General features: G+C 35.6%; 1 protein-coding gene across 1 annotated transcript in view; it reads right to left on the bottom strand.

The window, feature by feature from the left end:
- Positions 1-5,160: 5,160 nt before the first annotated feature.
- The window catches only part of LOC150099870 (MORN repeat-containing protein 4 homolog), a 37,855-nt gene continuing 20,377 nt past the window's right edge, over positions 5,161-22,638 (bottom strand). Inside the window, exons 3-4 of the mRNA XM_090403505.1 lie at positions 20,271-20,380; positions 5,161-5,309 (exon numbers count right to left, since the gene is read on the bottom strand). Coding sequence (XP_090259631.1) covers positions 5,161-5,309; positions 20,271-20,380 — 259 coding nt within the window. The remainder of the gene's footprint in view (positions 5,310-20,270; positions 20,381-22,638) is intronic.

The raw sequence follows: 22,638 nt of genomic DNA on the forward strand, positions 1-22,638 counted from the left end.
GATATTTTCGATGTTTCTGCCTATTTTCGTTGCCTTTGTCTTTTTAATGCTGACCTTCATACCATCTCAATTACAACAGTTATTCAATTTAGTCAGGGAATCTTGCAGACTTGTAACGGATGTATTTAGAAGTATAACATCATCCACACAAAGCAAAGTACTGAGATTAACACCTCCAATTTTGATATCAGGTTTAATACAACTTTCCTTCATAATGTGATCCATACAGATAATGAATAACAGAGGGGTAATGTACATCCTTGTCACACACCAGATTTAACATTAAATCATCTTCCTGTACTTCCTTCAATTCTAACTGCTGACTTACAACTCTGTTGTGTCGAAAAAAGTGCCGATTCCCTTTTAATGAGTCATCCTATTTCTGACCCAACATAAGGTAATGTTAAAAACCATGGATATGGACATGCTTATGCCTCCAGAAGAAAATATGCATCTTGGTAATTCAGAACTATGTCTAACCATTTTTCTAGTAGATATTAAGTGAATTTTGAGAAACCCATAACTTAAATAGATAATGTTTGTGGATTATTTAACAAAGGAAAATTAAGTATAAATGCTGAAAGATGTATATAAGATGATATATATATTAAGCCATGTCAAAAACAGTTCGGAGCTGCGGTGACCAATCGGCCGCCGCTATGTGCATGACATAGTCACCAAGAGAGGGCACTCACATTAGCTATATAGTTTTCGGCAAGTAATTCAATCGCTCTTATTTTTTCTGTTCCTGGTTACTGATCCAAGTGCTGGATAGCTGCGAAGCTTGCTGCCGTACCCAGCAACATTCTCCCGTTGCTGTACGTGCCGTGTTGACCGTAGCCACAACTGAGGAATGCGGCCAGAGTTCCAGAAAATAGCCGTTGGTTAGCCATGTCAACGTATAAATCAGCAAAGAGGTGAGCCTCTTTCGAAAAGAATAGAAGTATGTCGCAGATGCCATAAGAAATATACGGCGAGGAAACCTGGAAGTTAAGGAAATTCCAACAACTACCAGAAAAGCAAGAACGGTAAGGTGCAAGTTTTTGTATTAAAATTGAATAATAACCAAAGAGGGTATAGGAACCAGAAGGTTAAGGAGCTCCATATAGTCAGCTTCTATTTTGTATCTAAAGAACTGTATTCCTTTTGGACATTCTGTCTATGTCTAAGGAGCAAGTGACACCCTAAGCTTAAGCTGAGCTGGGAACCAACGTTTCGGACTGTTTATGTTGGAAGAAACATTTATATCATTGTGTTGAACTCAAATTTGAATATTAACTGAATTTTGGGGGAGGATAAAGCCTGAGCATAAAAGAGGATATTATCCCATGTGAATTTTGCAAGACGGAGTACGTCTGATGTGCTCCATACTAGGATTGCAGAATGTATCTATGTATATGTGTTATTCCTATATATGGGAAATGAGCACTCTGTAAGAATTAACCGAGCCTGAACGTAGTTACACTAAGAAGAGTATGAGATTGCTAGTATAAGATTTTAGAGTAAACCTTTTGGATACATTAACTTAAAAGGGGGGGGGGGAAGCTCAGAATCTTTAGAATTGGAATTTCTAACTAAAGTGTATATATGTATTTGTCTAAATAAATGTATTTCTTTAATTCAAACCACATGAGTCTGTCATTGTTCTGAGAATTGAGTTACCACTTGTTAAATTTCGGACCATGCATAATTAGTAGGGGAATCCATTAGCAACTAAGAAAGGGGGACCACGATTGCAAACCACTTGATCCCTATATTATTTTTCAGTAGTTTTAAATTGTGTGTCAGAATTCAGTTGATGGCTGGTGCAGTCGACTTAAAAGAATATAAATTTGTCGGCAACGGAATAGCTGAGAATAAGTGAGATAAGTAAACAATATAACTAATAACAACAGGGCTAGTACGAAGACGTAACAACCCAAATAAAGACTAAGTATTGCTTGATATAATGCCCCATCGACACCATATAACTGTAGCGTATTGAATAGCTTCTTTCTTGGCACCTTCTCATATGCCTTTTCCAGATTGACAAAACTTAAATACAGATCTTTTTTATATTCCCATGCTTTCTCAACTATTTGTCGTAAAGTGAAGATCTGATCCTGACCTCTATTTGGCCTGAATACAGCTTGTTCTTCACCAAGATTTTCTTCCACAATTCTTCTCAACCATTTCTCAAGTATATTTGCATAGATCTTGCCAGGAATGCTCAGTAGGGAAATACCTCTGTAATTCTCACATTCAGTTTTATTTCCCTTTTTATATATAGAGCTCTACTCCAATCATTGGGAATTTGTCCCTCTGTTCAGGCTTTCTGAACTATGCAGTGCAGCCACTATAAGACTTTTATACCACCATACTTCAGCATTTCTGTTCAAATATCATCAACCCCTGCTGCCTTTCCACATTTCAAGCCTTTGATGGCTTTTTCTACTTCAAGTATGGATATGTATTCCTGACTGTGTCTATTGAGTGTTTTTACCACTGTGCTATCACTGCTTATTTCTGTGTTCTTTCCAAAGTCCTCCCATGACTTTTGTTTAACTAGTTTTACACAGCGTTTAGGTTTCTTACATTTGTCTCTGTATTCTCTAAGAACACAAGCTGACTTATTCGCCAGGAACTTTTGATATGCTTTTTTCTTTTCCTTCACTGCCTCTTTAACTTCCTGTGTCTATCATGCAGTTCTGATTTTTCTATCCTTGCTCACAACCTCACCAGATGCCTCTCTGGCTGATTCAATCAGTGTTTTCTTCAGGGCTTGCCACTGAATCTCCAAGGTTTGATTCCTGTTCTCAAACTCTTTCATTTTTTCTTGAATAATATTTGTGTATTTTAGTCTACAGTTCACATCTGAGAGCTGCTCAACTTTTTAAAACTTTCTTACATGTTTTTCTTTTCAATATGAAATTCAATTTTATCCTGCTCAAGACTAAATAGTGATCACTTCCAATTCAAATGCTCTGTAGACTCTGGTGTTCTGCACCAGGGAGAAAACATCACTATCAAATATAACATAGTCAATGAAACTTTTCTTATTTCTTGCCTCTTCTCTCCATGTGAATTTGTGCACATTTTTATGTTGGATATATTGCGTTAGTAATCACCAGTCCATATCCTTAGCAGAAATCCATGAGGTGTTTGCTATTATTATTAGTTTTGCTCTTTTCTTCAAATTTTCCCAAAATATTTTTGTATGTCTGACAATCATTTCCTACTCTGCTATTTAGATCCTCGACAAGGACCAGCTTTTCCTTTTTTATTTTGTCAGCTGTTTCTCTAAAGCCTGAAAAAATTCCTCCACTTCTACCTTAGTAGAACCTTCTGTGGGACCATAGGCACAAATAAGTCTCATTGTCCAGTTCCCCATTCTCGTATTTGCCCACATCACTCTTGTTGATATTGCTTGCCATTCAAGAAGTTTAGCCAAGGGCGTGCCGGCCATACGTGCAATGTGTACGATGCACACAGGCACCAAAGAGGAGAAAATACTTTAAAAAAAACGTTTTTTTAAAGTGATTTTTTTATTGGAAGGGAGTATAGGGGCACCAACGAAAGTTTTGCCCACAGGTGCCGGATGCTACTAGCGTGCCCCCTGAGATTAGCCTCGTATTTAGTGTTGAATACCATGGCTACTCCTTTTCCTTGATTGTCATTGCCTGAATATAACATTTTATTACTTAAGTATACAGAGCTAATAAGCTTCAACTAATAAAACTATGTGGGATTTAATATCCCCTTAATTTAAATAACATTTTGTATTTATTGCTCAGAAAGATCTCACCTTTGACTTTTTTGTTTCAGTCACCCCTATTATGTCGATCTGCTACTTATCTAATTCTTCAGCTAGCTGAATTTCTTTGCCATTCAGGCTTTTTATTTTGATAGTACTGATTCTGAACTGTGGTGATGTTGAGTTGGGGTAAGTTTTGGGATTTGTTCCAGTAGCTAGTTTTTCGCTGTTTGCCCTGGTTCCCTGGCGAAAACAACGAGGACCTTGTTTAAATGGGCGACACCCCAGCCGGTATGAAATTCTGTCATGTTGTACCATCATTTGAAATTTTAGTTTAAGCCAATAAGAATACAATTTGGTCGGCTAAATCCCAAATTGCCAGCCCATCCTCGTCTGTTCAGTATCCAAGTAGATACTTAACAGGGTGCACCACGAGAATGTGAGGATTGGACATTAGGTTATTAGTCTTGGTTGGTTCTCCGCATTCCTTTGAAAGTTATGTGGAGGTCTCCTCTCAGTTATATAGCTTTGACTCTTAAGTACCCCTTAAAGGTGCTTAATAATCTTTTAATCGTATTAAAAATCGTTTATTAAAAAAAAAAAAAGAAGAAGAATCCCTTTGTTTTCTCATCTGTATTAAATTTTCTTTATAATCATTTAAATTCCCTGAACAGTGATTTTAGGTTTTTTTTTTATTTTATTTTTTTTATCTCTTTTAATGGCAATGTATGAAAACAAGCACATAAAGAATTTAGAATGTGTTATGTTGATGAACTTGGAAATTTTTGTAGCACAAAATTTATAACTAGAAATCACGCACATAGTTATTTGATTAATGTAAAGTGTATGAGCTATTTAAATATGCTTGATCCTGTTGTTTAGGGTTGGGGGAGATTGTAACATTACAATCTCCTCCAATTATAATCCAAAGTGAAACTGAAAATTTTAAAGTGAGCTCATGTAAGAAATTAGTGGCTGTTTTCAATAATGAATCTTTTGAAGCCATTCTGAATACCAGTTTCTGCTGTTGGTATCAGATACAAGTAAAATAAAAAATACAGAAAGTGCTTTCTTTTAAATAGCTAATCGTTTTTGTTTTTAATATACATTTGCAGGTGAAGAGATCTATGGTTTAAATCTTGATTCTACTTGTATCGCAGTAAAAATGCTTTTGCGCTGTGCTCATTCTGATGATTCCTTGCAGAGGCAGTTTGTTATAATAATTATTCGTATTAGCCGAACTTCCTTTTTTAGTGGGTTCTTTATATGAAATTCCTTTTAATTACAAAGTGATCATAATTCTATGAATTTTTTTCGTATCGTAAAAAATCATTAATCTACAAAAAATAAGACTGCAATACGAAACTACTTCATCGATGTTTATTAATGCACTGGAATTGTCACTTATACAATATCATTTTCTTTATCTACTGGCACTGCGCTCGTGCAATTAAAGATATTTTCTGAGCTTTGCATATGACATCAGCACATCGGTATTTGCGAATAAAGCGGCAATCTTGAAATAAACCTTCCTCACGCGGGAAACCATGTGATCCGTCTGCGTAAGTTATAAGGCCTGGAAATAGAGAATAATCAAGTTGGGAAATGCTTTTACATAGTGCATCTGGTAAATTAAAGAAGAGGATTTATAAATTAAAAAATTCAAAATACAAGCGAAAGGAGATAAAGGGGTCATTATTAAAATATACGTTTGAGGATGGCTTTTGGATTTTCCCTCACACAAAGTGCCACTCAACCAGCACCGAGTCCACAGACTAAATTAAATAACCGTGAAAATTAATTTCCTGCCTTTAAAATTTTCATATGCTTATTTTATGGTATGATAGAATCCTTAAGAATTTTGCAATGGCTAGAGTGGTAGCTAGTTTTGTAGAATAATTATGTAGAATTCTTTAGAATTATTTAATGTGGATTCTAATGTTTCATAAAAATTTTCTATCTCTTCTTCTGGATGGTCCGTAGTTGGGGCATATACTTGTATAATTTTCAGTTGGAATCTTTTATTTATGAAGAGACTTAGTTCAGCTATTCTTGATGCAGATCTCTACGGGATGATGATAGATTGGAAGAACTGATGAAGGAATTGGAAAACATATAAAATGGGACGTTCTGAGCCTTTCAGAGATAAGAAGGAAAGAAGAAACTCTCATGCGATTAAACGATGGACATCTACTCTACCACTGTGATTGTGACAGAAACTCAATTGGTGGTGTAGGATTCCTAATAAATAAAACAAGCAAGGACAATGTCCTGTTTGTTAATAAAATAACATCGAGAATAGCTGAACTAAGTCACTTCATAAATAAGATACCCACTGAAAATTATACAGGTATATGCCCCAACTATGGACCATCCAGAAGAGACAGAAAAAATCTATGAAACATTAGAATCCATATTAAATAATTCGAAAGAATTCTACATAATTATTGTTATTATATCACACCTCCAGGGAGTCCAAAGACTCATTGAGGGAGGGCATCTACTCTACAACTCTTCGTCTCACTACTCCACCAACCTTCATCATCTAACACCAATGCCATCTATCGCCGAATACTACCACTAGTACTTTCAAGGACAATCACAACATCCATACCCATGGCGGGATTCGAACCCGCGGCCTTTTGGCTGGAGAACGGATATGCTAGCCATAATGGGTGACTTTAATGCCAAGATTGGAAACAGAGATGACCAACTGAACTCCATCGGTAAATTTTGATTTGGAAAGAGGAATGAAAGAGGAAAAAGACTTATTGAATTCGCAGAAGAAAATAACCTCTTTATCATGAACGGCTTTTTCAAGAAAAAAATCAACCAAAAATGGACTTGGAGAAGCCCAAATGGACAAATGTACAATGAAATAGACTTCATCCTCTCCAACAGAAAATATATAATAAATAATACCGAAGTGCTTAATAGGAAGTGATCACAGACTAGTAAGGACAAAAGTATGGATCAACAAAAAATGGGAACGGAATAAGCTCATAAGAAAAGTCAAATTTAGTGAATCTACAAAATCTCCACCACAATAAAAAGCTGTTATAGAGAATCACTCAAAAATGAACCAAAAAAGTTAAACACAGCTACGACCATCGATGATGCTAATGAAATATTAACAAAATCTATCTTGAAATGTGCACTAGAAATAGGAGGTGTAAAAAGGCACCAAAGAGAGGAAAATTTAAGACAGGAAACCTTAAATCTGATGAAAAAAAGAAGAGATATGAAAAGAGATTTGAATGACACCAATAAAATAGAATATGCGGAAATTTGTGAAACTATATGTAAAACGATAAAACACGAACTTAGATCGTATAATACTAAGAGAAATTAAAGAAACAATAGTAATATGAAGTTAATAAGACGAACATTATCAGTTGGAACAAAGGAAATAGCTGCTGTAAGAGGAAAAAATCGTGAACTTATAAAAATAAAGATGCAATAATCAAACGAATTCAGGAATTTTATACTGAACTCTATGAAGACAAAAACCGGGAAATCCAAGAATCATCTATGGATGATTCGAGTGAGGAAGAACATGATGCCCCTGAGATCTTACAAGGTGAAGTGGAAATGGCACTGTGGGAAATAAAGAATGGAAAGGCCCCAGGAGAAGATGGAATTATGGTAGACTTCTTAAAACTGGGAGGAAGCCCTGTCATCAAACAGCTGACTAAACTCTTTGATAAATGCCTAAAACAGAGAAATATTCTAAAAAATTGGAACAATTCACTTCTAATATTAATTTTTAAAAAGGGCAATAAGGAAGAAATCAAAAACTACAGACCTATAAGCCTACTCCCCACCATATATAAAGTTTTCACAAAAATTATAAATAATAGAATAAAATCTAAACTAGAGGGAATGCAATCCTGTGAACAAGCTGGATTTAGAAAGAATTCCAATACTTTGGACCATATTCACACATTAAGACAGCTCATTGAAAAATCAATTGAATACAATAAACCCTTATGTCTGGCCTATATAGACTATGAAAAAGCATTTGATTCAGTTAAAACATCTGCAACACTAAAAGCACTTGAAACCCAGGGAACTGAAAAACCATATATTGAAACACTAAAACATATTTACAATAATGCAACTTCTGTAATTAAATTATATAAAAACAGTGAAAATTTCCCAATACAAAAAGGCATCCGGCAAGGTGACACCATATCCAAATTATTTAGAGCTGCACTAGAGGAAGTCTTAAGAAGCCTTGATTGGGAAACAAAAGAAATAAACATAAATGGAGAAATCCTGCATCATCTGAAATTTCCAGATGATATTGTCCTAATAGCAGATAATCTTGAAGATTTGGAAGAAAGGCTAAATCAGCTAAATGAAGCCTCCAGAGTAATTGGATTAAAAATAAATAGAGAAAAAACAAAAATAATGACTAAATATATTAACCATAGAACTGTCAAAGTTGAAAACCATGAAATAGAACAAGTTACTTCATATGTATATTTGGGCCAATTGTTATCCTTCTAGGAGTGCCAAAGAAAATAAAGAAAAAACTTAAACATAGCTAAGAAAAGAGATTGAACAAAGAATTCACCTTGGATGGATGGCCTATGGAAAAATGAGACATATTCAGAAGTGACATCCCTATGAGTCTAAAAAGGAAAGCTTTCGACCAGCGCATACTTCCTGTCCTAACATATGGAGGAGAAACATGGACTTTAACAGAAGCCCTAAACAGAAAGCTGAGAACAACACAACATCGCACGGAAAGAAGTATGCTAAAAATAACATTAAGAGATAGGAAGACAAATACCTGGATAAGATCTCAAACAGGTGTCATGGATATTGCAAAATACATTAAAGAGGCTAAGTGGAGATGGGCTGGCCATATTGCCAGATGCCGTGACGGGAGATGGACTAGAAAAACAACAGAGTGGAGAACAATGGATGGAGCAAGAAGACAAAGAGGGAAACCGAGAAGAAAGTGGAGGAATGAACTGGTACAAATTGCAGGAGTGAGATGGATGGGAGAGGCAGAAAACCGAGGAGACCTTCGTCCTGCAGTGGACGGAACGAAAAAGTTGAAGAATGGTAGCTAGTTTTCACCAAACAATAAATATGTTGAGATTTTATTCGAGTCCAGTACTCCAATGAAGTAAAGCTTAACACAGTAAGAAACACGTTGAGAATTTTGGTTAATTATTATTATTACGTGACACCTCCAAGGAGTCTTTGGACTCATCGTGGGAGGGCATACTACTTCACCATGCAACACCTAACCGTCTACTCTACTTAATCCTCCGATTACATACTACGACACCACCACTACCACCAATGGTATTTTGTGTCTGAAAATTGCGTGTGTCCTGTTGACTCATTTGCCCGTATACTGAATGACAAACCCGAGTTTCCGGGAGAAAAGCCCTGCACCTCCGTACGACATCGGCTACCTTACCTTCAATTGAAAAAATCCACAATAAAGCTGAACATAATTCTACTGTGCGTGTTCAGCGAAGGTTGCAAAAGGTAAGAATTGCTAACAACATTCCATGGTAAATATGGAGAATTCTGGAAAGTGTGTGTGTGTGTGTGTAGTAGCTCTATAGTGTGTGTGTGTGTGTGTGTGTGTGTGTGTGTAGTAGCTCTATAGTGTGTGTGTGTGTGTGTGTATATATATATATATATATATATATATATATCCGCGCGGTTAGCCTAGTGGCTTAGCGCTTCGCAGCCATATGCCTGGGGAAGGAGTGTCCTAGGTTCGATTCCCGTCGGAGACGTGAGGAGCTCAAGGATCTTCCTCAGCCATAGCCAAGTTAGCCGGTCTTAGGCGTGGACAGTAGGGTTTTTTCCGCCAGTTTATCTGGGGTTTTTCATCCCGCAAGCAGGCAAACCGGACCCGTGAACACACAGGTTACAGTCATAAAGAATACTCACGGCAAGGAAGGCAACGGGAAACCACCTTGCTCATAATCATCTCCCTAGTATGGTAGCATATATAGCTACCCTCCCCTGGCCGTATGGCAGAAGGGAACAGATATATATATATATATACACGCACACAAAATTCATAGCATATGATGGTTACGAAATTGGGCTTCCTTGAGAGTTTGAAGAATGATTTTTTTTTTTTTCAAATCGTTTCGGCTTGATAGTGGCCATGTACCTCTTGAATTCTGAAGTTAAAAACATGCATTTCATCTATCTAACAAAATCAACTGGCACATGTGTGGTAGGGACAAAAACAGCACATAATATGTATGGTTGAAGCTGTTTATCCTGTCACGTTTGGAAAACAGCTAATCTGCCTATATTAATTATACACGAAGTTTTGAAACTGTAGAATACTATAATAAAATAGATGTACAATGACGCACAATTCACGATCCTGTCAATGGCTCAGTGTGCTAGTGAATTCATAATAACTCTGCTATCTGAGGGCAGGCAACATCAAACACTTAAAGGAAACTTCACCCATAAAAGGATGGAAACTTTCAATTACACTTGTTACTGTGGATTGAGAAATCTGGGAGTGTGTATTTTCTGCTGCTTAGTGCATCTGGGGATAAAAACCTACACATGCCAGCCAATGAATTAGAAAATTATTTAATATCGTGTTTCCGTATAGACTGCCAATACCGATCCTCTTCAATTCCCTGCACATACTTCGACGAGATATAAGTTGGGAACAGTCTTCATTAAATGCTTTCAATTAAATGGTCAATTGCTGCATACATGAAGATCTGTCTGTCCGTACAAGCCTTCTCAGAAGAGGTTATCTAGTTTCTGACAGACTGTTTTAGCACCAAAGTGACACCTCTTAGAAAAGCAATGTGGGTTATTTGTCCACTGATTAAACACCCAGGATATCTCACCTTTTTGAGAAACCGGTCAGCTCTGCTGATTTCAAAATCATGACTCCAGCTAGACAGGCACCCACGATAAGTCCTTTATCGAACTTCGAAAGATCCTTTGGTTTTCTCGTTGTGAGCACTATTGGATTATTGACCAGCAGCATTCTTAAAGGATTGCCTAGAATTCACGTGGTGACACACCTGACAAAGTATGTTGCATATACGCTGCGTAAGTGATGTTTAAATGTATCTGCATAAAGGTTTCTAATTCAGTGGCCGGTATGTGTACTACCTGAAGTAAACATCAGTACAAATTAGATACACTAAGATCTATTAGTAGCAATATGCAGAGGTGATTCATTTTGCTACGATTGTTATTGCTAACTGTTAATGAAGCAATATCATGATACAAGATTCAGATTTTGTGAATACAAGGCATAACTTTCCAGACAGGTCAAGTGAACTATGTCATCAGTATGCCATCTTTTTTATTCTCAAATTTACATCTGCATTCAAAATATATGAATTTCCCCCCCTTTATAATGCATTTCGGCAAATACTCGTGTTTATCGAACAAACATGTAATCATTATTAAAGCATCCGAGGCTCACATTATAATAGCAAATGTAACAAAAACCGGAAGTTACAAGGGGGGAAAATGGCATGCTCTTCTGACTAAATCCATTAGTTGTTTTCTTCTTGTGACTTTTCTTGTCAGTAAATAGCAACAGTCTTTCCCCATCATTCTTGATAGTTGTTCAATACTGCAGGTAATTAGTTTTCTTCGTTATTATACCGAAACCCAACATGTATTTAAAGGCGTTATTTTTCAAAATTGTTGAAGAATTACACAGTCCAACACAATTTTTGCTGACATTTATATGAGACTTGTTTTTTACTAATTTGAGTGCGCTGATTTCAAATATCAGACCCATTTTTCTCTATCAGGTCAGGTTTTTCCTCTATGGCATTTTCTTTTTGCTAATTTGTAAGTTTTTGATAGTTTTAAGGAGGCAGTACTATTTAGAGGATAAAAAAAAAAATCGATTTTTTAATATTATTTTCTGAAAGTATGTACTTTTAAAAATCTGTTCCTAACTTTTTATCAAGAAATTCGAAAAATTCCCGAAGATATAGCCTATTATTCAGAGATGTGCGCAGATCAGAATCGGAGCGCTCACCGCTCCGATTCCGCTTGTTAGTAAACGAATAAATGCATAAGAACCTGCAACGGTACGTACTGGCGCTTTGAATGCGAGAGAGGCCGATAATTAGATACATAACTACTTAACAATATTCATTAAAAATTACAAGAATATTTATAAAAAAATAACAATTTTACTTACACACGAGTTTCAGGGAATAAATTTTTGTTTGTAGCAATTTCTGCTGTGTGTTCTGTTTGGCAATCCCTTTGAATACTCCAACAGTAGTCGGCCATCATGTGAGAATCCCATCTTCCTTGGTACCGATCTTCCATAGTTTTTAAGTCTTGATGAAATCTTTCGCCTTGTTCATCGCTTACAGCACCTAAATTCTCGGGAAATCTATCAAGATATAGGAAATGAAGCTTTATGCTCATGTTGCAACCTAGGCGCTGGAATTTTTCAAGCATTGTTTCCACTAGAGCTTTGTAATTGCACGCTTTTTTGTTTCCAAGAAAACTATTCGCAACCATCGTAAATGAAGTCCAGGCCTCTTTCTCAATTTCGTTCATAGAGTTGATGAAATTTGGGTCTCTCATTAAAGTTCTAATTTGCGGTCCATCAAATACACCGGCTTTAATTTTTTCATAACTAAGTCGTGGAAATTTGTCACATATGTATTGGAAACAGTCACCTTGTAAATCTAAAGCTTTAACATACTGCTTCATAAGACCTAGTTTGATGTGTAGAGGTGGAAAAATGATTTTTTCTCTGTCGATTAAAGGTTGATTTATAAATTCTGTTCTCCAACATTTAAGGATATTCTAAGAGGCCAATGTTTCCGACTCCAGTGTTGGTTTCTAGCTCGACTATCCCAGAAGCATAGAAAACACGGAAACTTTCTATATCCTCTTTGAAAGCCAAGTAAAAAGTTTACCATTTTAAGATCCACACAGATGATCCAGTTATGGTCTGTATATTTTAATAACTTCAGAACCTTCTCAATGTCCTCATATGTTTCCTTTAAGTGGACTGAATAGCCAATAGGAATTGAGCCATATACATTCCCATGGTGTAGTAAGACACACTTGAGACTTCTGCTTGAACTGTCGATAAATAAACGCCACTCATTTGGATGATATTGTACAACACTCATTTCAGTTAGTAAACCTGACACATTGTTACAGTAAACAAACCCACACTCGTGTTTAAAATATTGTACAAGATTACTTTCCCTGCTACGATAAAAAGTTATCTTCGTATCTTGCTCCAGTAAGTTTTTTTCATTTAATCTTGAAGCTAACAATTCCGATGATTCCTTTGATAGGTCCAAATCTCTTACTAAGTATTCAATTCCGCTTGAGTAAAACGTTGCGGTCCAGAACTAGGAATTAAATTTTCATTGTCTAAATCAATATCCGGGTCTTGCTCCTGAAGAACATCTGGCATATCCCGATCATGCTCGTTCTCAAGTAAAGGAAGTCCTTTATAAATTGGCACGGCTATTTCATTGGAATGAGCAACTGGCCGAATTGCTGAGTCGAGATTTGGATACACAATTTTTTTCTTATTCTTCTTATTATAACCAGAAGTCTGAACTAAACAAAAATAGCAATCATCTACGTGATTTTTCGGTTCACGCCAAATCATTGGAATGCCAAAAGCTAATTTTTGGCGTTTTGCCTTGCTCCACTGTCGTAAATTTTCTACACATGACTTACACACTTTATTTGGAGCCCATGACTTGTCCTGATCTGCAATTTTTACGTCAAAGTACGCAAAGTACACTTTCTTAACGAAATCAGTGATATTTGTCCTTTGACTGGGAACAGTAAAGAAGGAATCTACACTATTGACACAATTTCGAGTAGTAGACATGGTGTATTTTCTTCACTGCCGACTAACATGCAATTAACAAGACAAAAAAAACCAGAGACTTTATTGAAACGTTATAAGCGTGCATCATACTTTCACGATCGATTAACGATTGACTGATTTCGATCGTTCTTGGTCCGCTATGACGCATATAGCATTCATTTGTTTTAGGCAGTTGTAATCGCCTACTTTTCATCACCTAAATGTATTAGGTCGGTTATCGGCCTCTCTCGCATTCAAAGCGCCAGTACGTACCGTTGCAGGTTCTTGCGCATTTATTCGTTTACTAACAAGCGAGAGCGGTGAGCGCTCCGATTCTGATCTGCGCACCGCTTTGAATAATAGGCTATAGCTTCGGGAATTTTTCGAATTTCTCGATAAAAAGTTAGGAAGTGATTTTTAAAAGCACATACTTTCAGAAAATAATATTAAAAAATATATTTTTTTGATCCTCTAAATACTGCCTCCTTAAAACTATCAAAAACTTACAAATTAGCAAAAAGAAAATGCCATAGAGGAAAAACCTGACGTGATAGAGAAAAATGGATTTGATATTTGAAATCAGCGCACCCAAATTGGTAAAAAAAAGTGTCAGATCATAATCAGCAGATTTTTTTTTTTTTTTTTTTTGTTGGCCAGTGTTATTCATGATTCAAATGCGTATAAGGATGGAAGAATATAAGTGTGTGTGTGGGGGGGGGTGTAGAGTTCTAATAAACATCTGGAACAAAAATGATATTAAAGCAACTGATATAACTTTCAATGTGATTATCACAACTCTTAGCACACTCTCGTAAATTATCTATTCTATATGAATAGGAACCTAGGAAAAGTGGTTGTTAAAATATTAAATACTTTTTAAATACAGTGTATACAATATTTTTTATAAAGTAAAGATTAGCAAAATAAGTGTTCTTTTCCAGGTTGGCAAAGGAAAAACCCAGAGGAAGACAAGATGTACGAGGGTGTGCTGAAAAGCTGTGGTAATCACCATAAAGGAATTGAGGTAGAACAGTGTATCACACGTTATTCTACATACAGGAAGTGAAGGTCTTCCTGAACTGGGGCTTCTGTTATCTCAGGATGCTCAATTTTAAACTTGGCCACCCATCTGGTAACTGTTAGATATGCTGGGGCACAATTCCCCAAAGTCCACACAAAGTTTGGAGAATATAAGTTGCGGGCTTTCCTTGCAGCCAGAGGCGTAGTTAGAGGGGGGGGGGTCACTTTGAACATTTTTGAAATTTTGCAGTTAATTCTAAAATAGTCTCGAGAACTCAGTTCCAACTATTGTAATACTACAGCGAATTTTTCTCACAACTGCTGTAAGTGTTGCTAGTTGTGAGTGGAGTTTTTCTAAATAAAAATTTATTAAGAATTACCTCCATTACTATGAAATAGACTTCGCCAATGTCATCGACGATTTTGCTAACAGAAAAGCAAGAAAAATAATATTTTTATAATGTTGCAATTAAAGTTTTACTTCAAAAATAAACACTGTGTTTTAATTTATTTCCCTATACGTCGTTTTGACTTTCTCTAGTATTTTTGGTGTGTATTGAGAGGGGCGGCAAACTCATGGATCACCCCGGGCGGCAAAAGCCCTAGCTACACCAGTGCTTGCAGCACAAAAAAATTGATGACGGCACGCACGTCTGTGTCATCGAATTTCTTCAAAACCTCTGACATATCTACCCAATTTTGACTAACCTGAGTGTCGAATCTTCATAATTCGAGGAGAACCGGCCTACCAGTCCGGAACTCGGGGATTGGGCACCGTAGGCGCCAGGGGGGGGGGGACCCTTTCGAGTCTTCAAAATTCGAGTCAGAATTCAAGGAGAACCGGCCTACCAGAGTCTGGAACACAGGGGGGGGGGTTGGGCACCGCAGACGGCGGGGGGTACCCCCCCCCCCCAGTATTCTTATATATCCTAAAACAGCGCTTCCCAATCGTGAAATAATGAAAACAAATTTAAAATGTTTTAAGACTACGTAGATATTTATTTTTATCTTAAAAGAAACGTATTTAATTTTTATTATTTATTTTTTGTTATTTTTTATATTTTAATGGAAAAAAGCACATATTGGTGTTGGTTCACAAATCTTGCTCCCTGCGTGTTTCGGCGCTTAATGAATATTAGTAAATATATGCTTATTCATATCGGTTTCACTTCAAAGGTATTGGTAAGAAGCACAAAAAAGCCTACAAACGCAAATTCTTGAGCTCATTTATAACGACTAAGTTTTTCGCGCTTTAAATTAATACTGTATTTGATTGCTAGCGTACACAGGTGCAAACGATGGGCGGGAAAGAAATACGTTTGGGGTGCAGGGCGACTGCGCTGATAGCACACATCACATGCATCAGAACTATAAACGCCGGGGATTCCCTTATTCACCATTTCATCTTGTTAGTCTGTGGTGTGCCGGTATCGATATGTGGTGTGATTATTTGATCTATTCTACGTTAAAAATTTAACCCTGACATGGATAAGTGGCTGATATTAAAAAAAAAAAAAAAAAAAAAAAAAAAAAAAAAAAAAAATCCAGCGAACCGTCAGCAGAAGCAGACTCATAAACGACAGTATCTCATATTTTACCAGAACAGTCCGCATCATCTTCAGCGCCAGACGGTAACAGGAAATGAACGCCGTATGAAAAAAAAAATCGAAAATACGATCCTTCTTATTTGAAATATGGGTTTGTATTATCATATAATGATCCAAACAAACCTATGTGTGTAATCTGCTGGAAACAGTTCGGAAATGATTGCATGCGATCCGGAAAACTTTGTCGCCATTTAGATACTGTTCATGGGGAATATAAGAGTAAGACAATTGAGTTTTTTCCAAGAAAGGCTGAAGAATTAAAACGACAAACTAAATGTTTTTCAAAACATACTAAATTGAATGACAAATTAGTAAAAGTATCTTTCGAAATTGCTTTGTAAATTGCAAAAACAAAGAAACCTCATACTGGTGAAGACCTCGTCTTACCAGGAGCAATAAATATTTGCGAAACTATCTATAGTTCCGAAATATCAGAACCTTTAAAAAAATTTCTGTGTCTAATAACACAATTAAAGGAAGAACAGATTGCATTGCAGATATGTACATTAATTTCACGAATCAAACAAAGTAATACATTTGCCATTCAACTTGATGAATCTACGGATATTACAAATGACCGATTAGAGATCCTTCGACACTTCTGCGCATGTCAGAAAAAGGAGAATCCATTCCGATAATAGGGTAATCAATCTGTCTTTTAGAGTGAGTTTGTTTATTATTACAGGTAGGAAAAGTTAGCTTTTCTTTTACGAACATTGCCGTTTTTAAAGTGTAACTATTTTGTTTGTATAACAGTTGGAAAAATGTACGTAGAGTATTAACAAAATTAAAAAAGGTATAGCATAAAACAAAAATTTAACTAAGTTTATTTTTAAGAAAGTTTTCTATAAAATAAAAATAATTATACAGAAAAACAGAAATTTTTTCAAATGAACTTAGATATTCTAAACTTACAGTTGAGAGAACCGAGACACTTTAATGTCCGAAACCGATTAATTATTTATGACTTGTTGCGACTCTTTTAACAAACCCATGCAAAAAAAATGTTGGAAAAAAATACCATAATCAAATCCTTTTAATCTTCAGTCATCTGAATCGGTGTCAAATAGCCATCACTTTCACTTAAACTGATCACCAAAGGTTCGCATAATTCTTCGATAATTCCGTCTCTGTCCCAATACATATTTTCCAATGAGGTAACATGAGAGCAATATTTTCCCCAGTTTTGAACTGTAATACTTTCAATCGCCTGTTCTGAAAGCTTAAAAAGTTTGGACATGTCAATATCCCCAGTTATGTTGCGATGGCGGATGAAACTTTTCACTTCTGCCCAAACATACTCAGTAGCATTAATATCGCAATGATATGATGGCAGCCTCAAAGCTAGAAATCCATGCTCTTTTAGCATTGTGTCGAATTTAAATAGTTTCGTTGTGGGCGAGTTTCTTTTGACCAAATTGAGCAATTCAATTTTTCGCATATCTGGGGAATGAGAAATGTTATTTGCAGAGAGCCAATCCATAAGAACTTGCTTCTTATTAGACCAATTTGGAACTTTTTTTAATCGAATAGAGTGATATGAAGCGTTATCAATTAAAACAACCGCATTTTTAGGAAGGTTTGGAATCAGTTTTTGTTCTGCCCAGTTTTCGAAGATCGTAGAATTAATTTGTCCATGGTAATCTCCAGTAGTTGAATTGGTTTTGTATAGTAAGTTTAAATTCGGTAAAAAAAAAACAATTTCTTCACCCCCACACAAAATTATTATGCACAGCGAGGCATTTCCGGTTTGTACCACTCCACATTCTTCTTTAGACTGCCAACATTTTCCATAAGTTAAATTACTATCAATCCAAGTTTCACCTAGATAAATAATCGGTCTTTTCTCCTCCCTGAAACGTCTTATTGCTCTCAAATACTGCGTTCTAGATAAAACAATGTCACTTCACTCAATTAAGTTTCCTTTTATTCTGGAACATTTTAAAACAAAATCCGATTTTATGAAGCATTTTCCTTAAAGTTTCTCTTTTCCAAAAAAAAATTAATTTTTTCTTTAAGCACAGGAATCAATTTCGGAACAGTTAGCGCTCTTTTCTCGACCACGTAAAATTCGTGAATAGTTCTTTTTATACATATACACAGCAATAGACAAGAAAGCACGTGATTTCGCATGCTGGCGACCAATTCGTACATCCTTTATTTCTTTCTCCCCTTCAGCATGAATCGACTATTCTTGGCAAAATGCCAAGGAGAGACCTACAAACGGTGGGCGAACTATATCTCTATAATTTTCAAATTGATGAAGATCTACTGTTTTGCAGAAATCTTTCGAGTACAACCAAAGAAAAAGATATATCTGAAAAAGGGAATACTTTTTTTTAAAGAATATGAACTTGATTGGCAAAAGTGCATCGGAATTTGTACTGACGGTGCCGCAGCCACGACGGGAAGAATTTCAGGGTTTTCTAGCAGAAGTAAAAAAAGTTTATCCGAATGCAAGACATGTTCATTGCCTTTATCCATAGAGAAAACTTTGTATTTCGACAAATGGAAGAATTGCTGAGTAAAGTGTTATCAGAAGTTTCTACTATAGTTAATTATATAAAAAGTAATGCTACTAATACAAGACTGTTTCGTATTTTATGCCAAGAGATGGATTCCAATTACGACACTCTTTTATATCACACAGAAGTAAGGTGGTTGTTCGGCGGAAAAGTTCTAAAACGAGTTTTAATATTGAAAGAACTACGAATTTTTCTTCTTGATAAGAATCCCATATTAGCATCTCACTTTTATGATCAAAATTGGTTGTGTTTTATTTCTATCTGTCGGATTTTTTCGAATAAGTTAATGAATTGAATCTTTCTCTGCAAGGAAAAAGCACTAGTATTATTAACACTAAACATTAAATTGCAAGCATTAAAATGCTTGCAATTTAATCTTTCTGCGTGGTTAAAAAGTTTTAAGGATAATAAAACGGAAATGTTTGCTTCTCTTCATAAGTATGTTAAAGAAAATAATATTTTACTACCAACAGAAAATAAAAGGTTAATAATTAACCATCTCACAAATTCTACGGTTTTTTCGAAATATATTTTCCTAATTTGAATGAAGATGAAGAATATGATTGGATAGGAACACCATTTGCACCTTCTCTACAATTTAGCAATCTTCCAAGGTCATCCCCAAAAGAACTAACTGATATGAGAACAGATTCAACTCGAATCAGTGATTCGAGGGTTGAATTATCCGAATTTTGGATTGAACGACAAAAAGAATGTCCTTCATTAGCAAACGCAGCCTTTCGCATCTACATCTCCAATGGCGACAAATATCTTTGTGAAACAGCATTTTCATCGTTATTAGTAATTAAAAATAAACAGGTCCTGCTTATCAATGGATGCATTGGAAAGAAATCTAAGAATTGCAGTTTCAAATATTTCACCTGATATTGACTTGTGTAGCAGTATTGAAACACATTAAATTGTTATTAAACTTTTTTTTAAATTCTTACTTTGTTTATTACTAATCGTTTTAAGTTTCATGTGCTTGTACCGCAAATGTACACTAATAATATATCTCTATCTATATAAAAATATAAGATAATGTAGCATGTCAAATGTGTATATAAGATGCTAAAAATGTAATATTTGCATTTGAGTTTTGCAATATATGTACATACGCTGTGTATGTTTTGTATCGAATATAAATATAATAAATATTATAATAATATGTCTGTATTACGATTTTTTTTCCGATGGGGGCAGTGAAATATTTTAATTTTTCCAAAGGGGCCTTTACATCTATAAGTTTGGGAAGCACTGTTCTAGGACACAGAGACAAGTGTTTAAGAAAGCCAAGGAGTCGATAAATTTCCCCAATATTATAATAATATATGTCTGATATGAGTCAATTATAAATGACTATTAAAAAAAAAAGAAAGAAAGAAAAATTAACTACCATATTGAGAAACGCTGTCAAATCATTAAACACAAAGTCACGCAAACCTAATGATGCTTTCTCATGGATAAAAGAATGAAAGTTTGTTACCAGGACCTGGAAAACCGTAGTTAAATCTACGGTTCATTCCATTATCATTACGTACCGTTTCCCCAAACTCGTCCTCCACGAAATTCTCCTTCAAATCTCATGCCATCACTGCGCCAGAAAGTGCCGTGCCCGTGAAACCATCCTTGCATGAATTCTCCTTCATACCTAATAGCGAAGAGAAAGAAAGAATAATTTCAGAAATGGTCAAATGACGCTGTTTTTAAGAATCGATTATAAACTCTAGCTTAAGACTTTTACTCACGTTTTCACTTAAAATCAATTCTATAAGTGTAAACACACACACACACACACACACACACACACTGAGAGAGAGACAGTAATAGGCCATCGTTACAAGTTGAGTAAAAGGGGCATTCGACAACAATACTCCGCAAGTTTGTAGTATGTCGTCTCGTCATACAATATCGTGTACCGTATACGGAGTTGGTCCCCACACTAGGCGGTATACAGCGTTATGATGGAAATTAAACCGATTGTTTTCATATTTTCAATATGCTAGATACGCGGGTGCTCTGAGAGGACTAGTGTTATATAAAAAAAAAGACTCTTATGGCTATAGATTTCCCAAAAGTGGTTTAGAAAATATTACAAAACAAAAAAATGAATCTGTGGCACAATTAAAAAATTAAATTACCCTTTTAACAAAAAATTTTTAAAAAATGGCTTTTTTTTTTAATTTTTAATTCTGTATTCCGATAAAATATGAGGAGATTGAATCTTGAAAATAACGGACAGGATCAGCTTTCAGCTAAATATTATCATTATTATTATTACATAACACTTCCAAGGAGTCTAATGATGCCTCATGGTCAGACACACTACTCCACTCTCCTCTACTTAATCCTCCATCCAACTACACAACGACACTACTACCATCAAAATATTTCAATATTTCAGCCCATTCAGGTCTGGACTGAAAGATAACGCTTGAGGAATAAATACTTTCAGCTTGTACGAATCGAAAATATCGCTAGTGAGTGTTAGCCAAAGACGTGTTATAATTAGTACAATTTATTATTGAGAGAGAGAGAGGGGGGGGGATCAATTGGTTGCAAATATACCTGTATCAGAATCTTTGCTCGCCGATGGTAAAAATCAAGCCTGATGCGACCAGTTATCAGTCATTACTAATTAAGCTAGTGGGCAACACATTAATTAAGCCAAGAGGCAACCACATGTGCAGAAGACTGAAATATACTCTCTTGTATGATTATATATTGGGTTTTATCCTTTATCCAAGTGTAAGCAAACAAAGTTGTGCCTGAAGTACATTTCAAACAGGACTGGAGCAACTCGTGGTAAAGGTAGTATAAGTTCTCATCATTTGCCTTAGTATCTCCCATAGTGCAAAGCACATCTCCTTGTGGACAAGTATAATGCTATGCATTAAGGGAACAAACTCAGACTGGTTTTCCTGTATTAAGTGTGGGGTTACCTCTCCAAAAACTCGTGAGATCCCCCAGATCACCAATCAATGAGTCACCCAAAGGATCATAAACTCAAGTTGTTCCCCTCAGTAACAGACTCACCCTGCCACTGAGAAATATGAGGGGTGCTGGATCGTAGCTTCTGCTCAATCAAATTTTATCGTCTTACAATTCTCTCTCGTTAGCATTTAACTAGTTGTAGGCTGATATATCAATCGAATATGAAGAAAATTTCTATTATTCTGCGCCACTCCATATTCTGAATTGCAAGAGCAATTTAGATAAATCAACCTTCAACTGTATTAGGTTATCATAAGCTGATTTTAGGCCGAGGTTTTTATTCTTACTACATAGGGTTCCTGCTAAGATTTGTATTATTTTAATGAGCGGTGCAATGAAACAATCAGGCAAATACAAGATTCAAGTCAAATAAAATTATTTAATGCAGTGTCACATAAAATACATCATAACACAGTATTCCAACAGGGACATTATAATTAAACGAATATAATTAAGCTCTTAACAAGCTCTCATTAAGATTCTAGTATACTACTCAGCTGAGCTTAAACTTTATAATTAAAGATTATATTTAACAGATCTTATTCTTCTTATTACAGAGAACTTCTATCATAACCTTACTCTGGTCAAGGTTACATCTCAAAACATTTAAATATCAAATCAGTTCAAGATATTCAGAAAGAATACAACTCGTGAACCATCAGACATTTATTTGTAATTCTCTAAGCTCAGTTAATCAAAATTAGTTCTTGTAAGTTCGAGATTCCTAAATTACAACAAACAGGCTTCTCAATATTCTCGTTCAGTTAATGAACACTTAATTCAATAAAATAGCACTTGTCACTTGAAGAGGGAAAAAGTCTTAGCACATCACACATTAAATCTTGACTCGCTGAATACAGCAACTAGGAACAATTTACTTTCGGCAAAATTAATTTTCGTTACTTCTCACTAAGT

The sequence above is a fragment of the Typopeltis vanoorti genome, chromosome 14 (genome assembly GCF_054136105.1).
Source record: "Typopeltis vanoorti isolate ZY-2024b chromosome 14, IOZ_Tvanoo_1.0, whole genome shotgun sequence".
Lineage (NCBI taxonomy): Eukaryota > Metazoa > Arthropoda > Arachnida > Uropygi > Thelyphonidae > Typopeltis > Typopeltis vanoorti.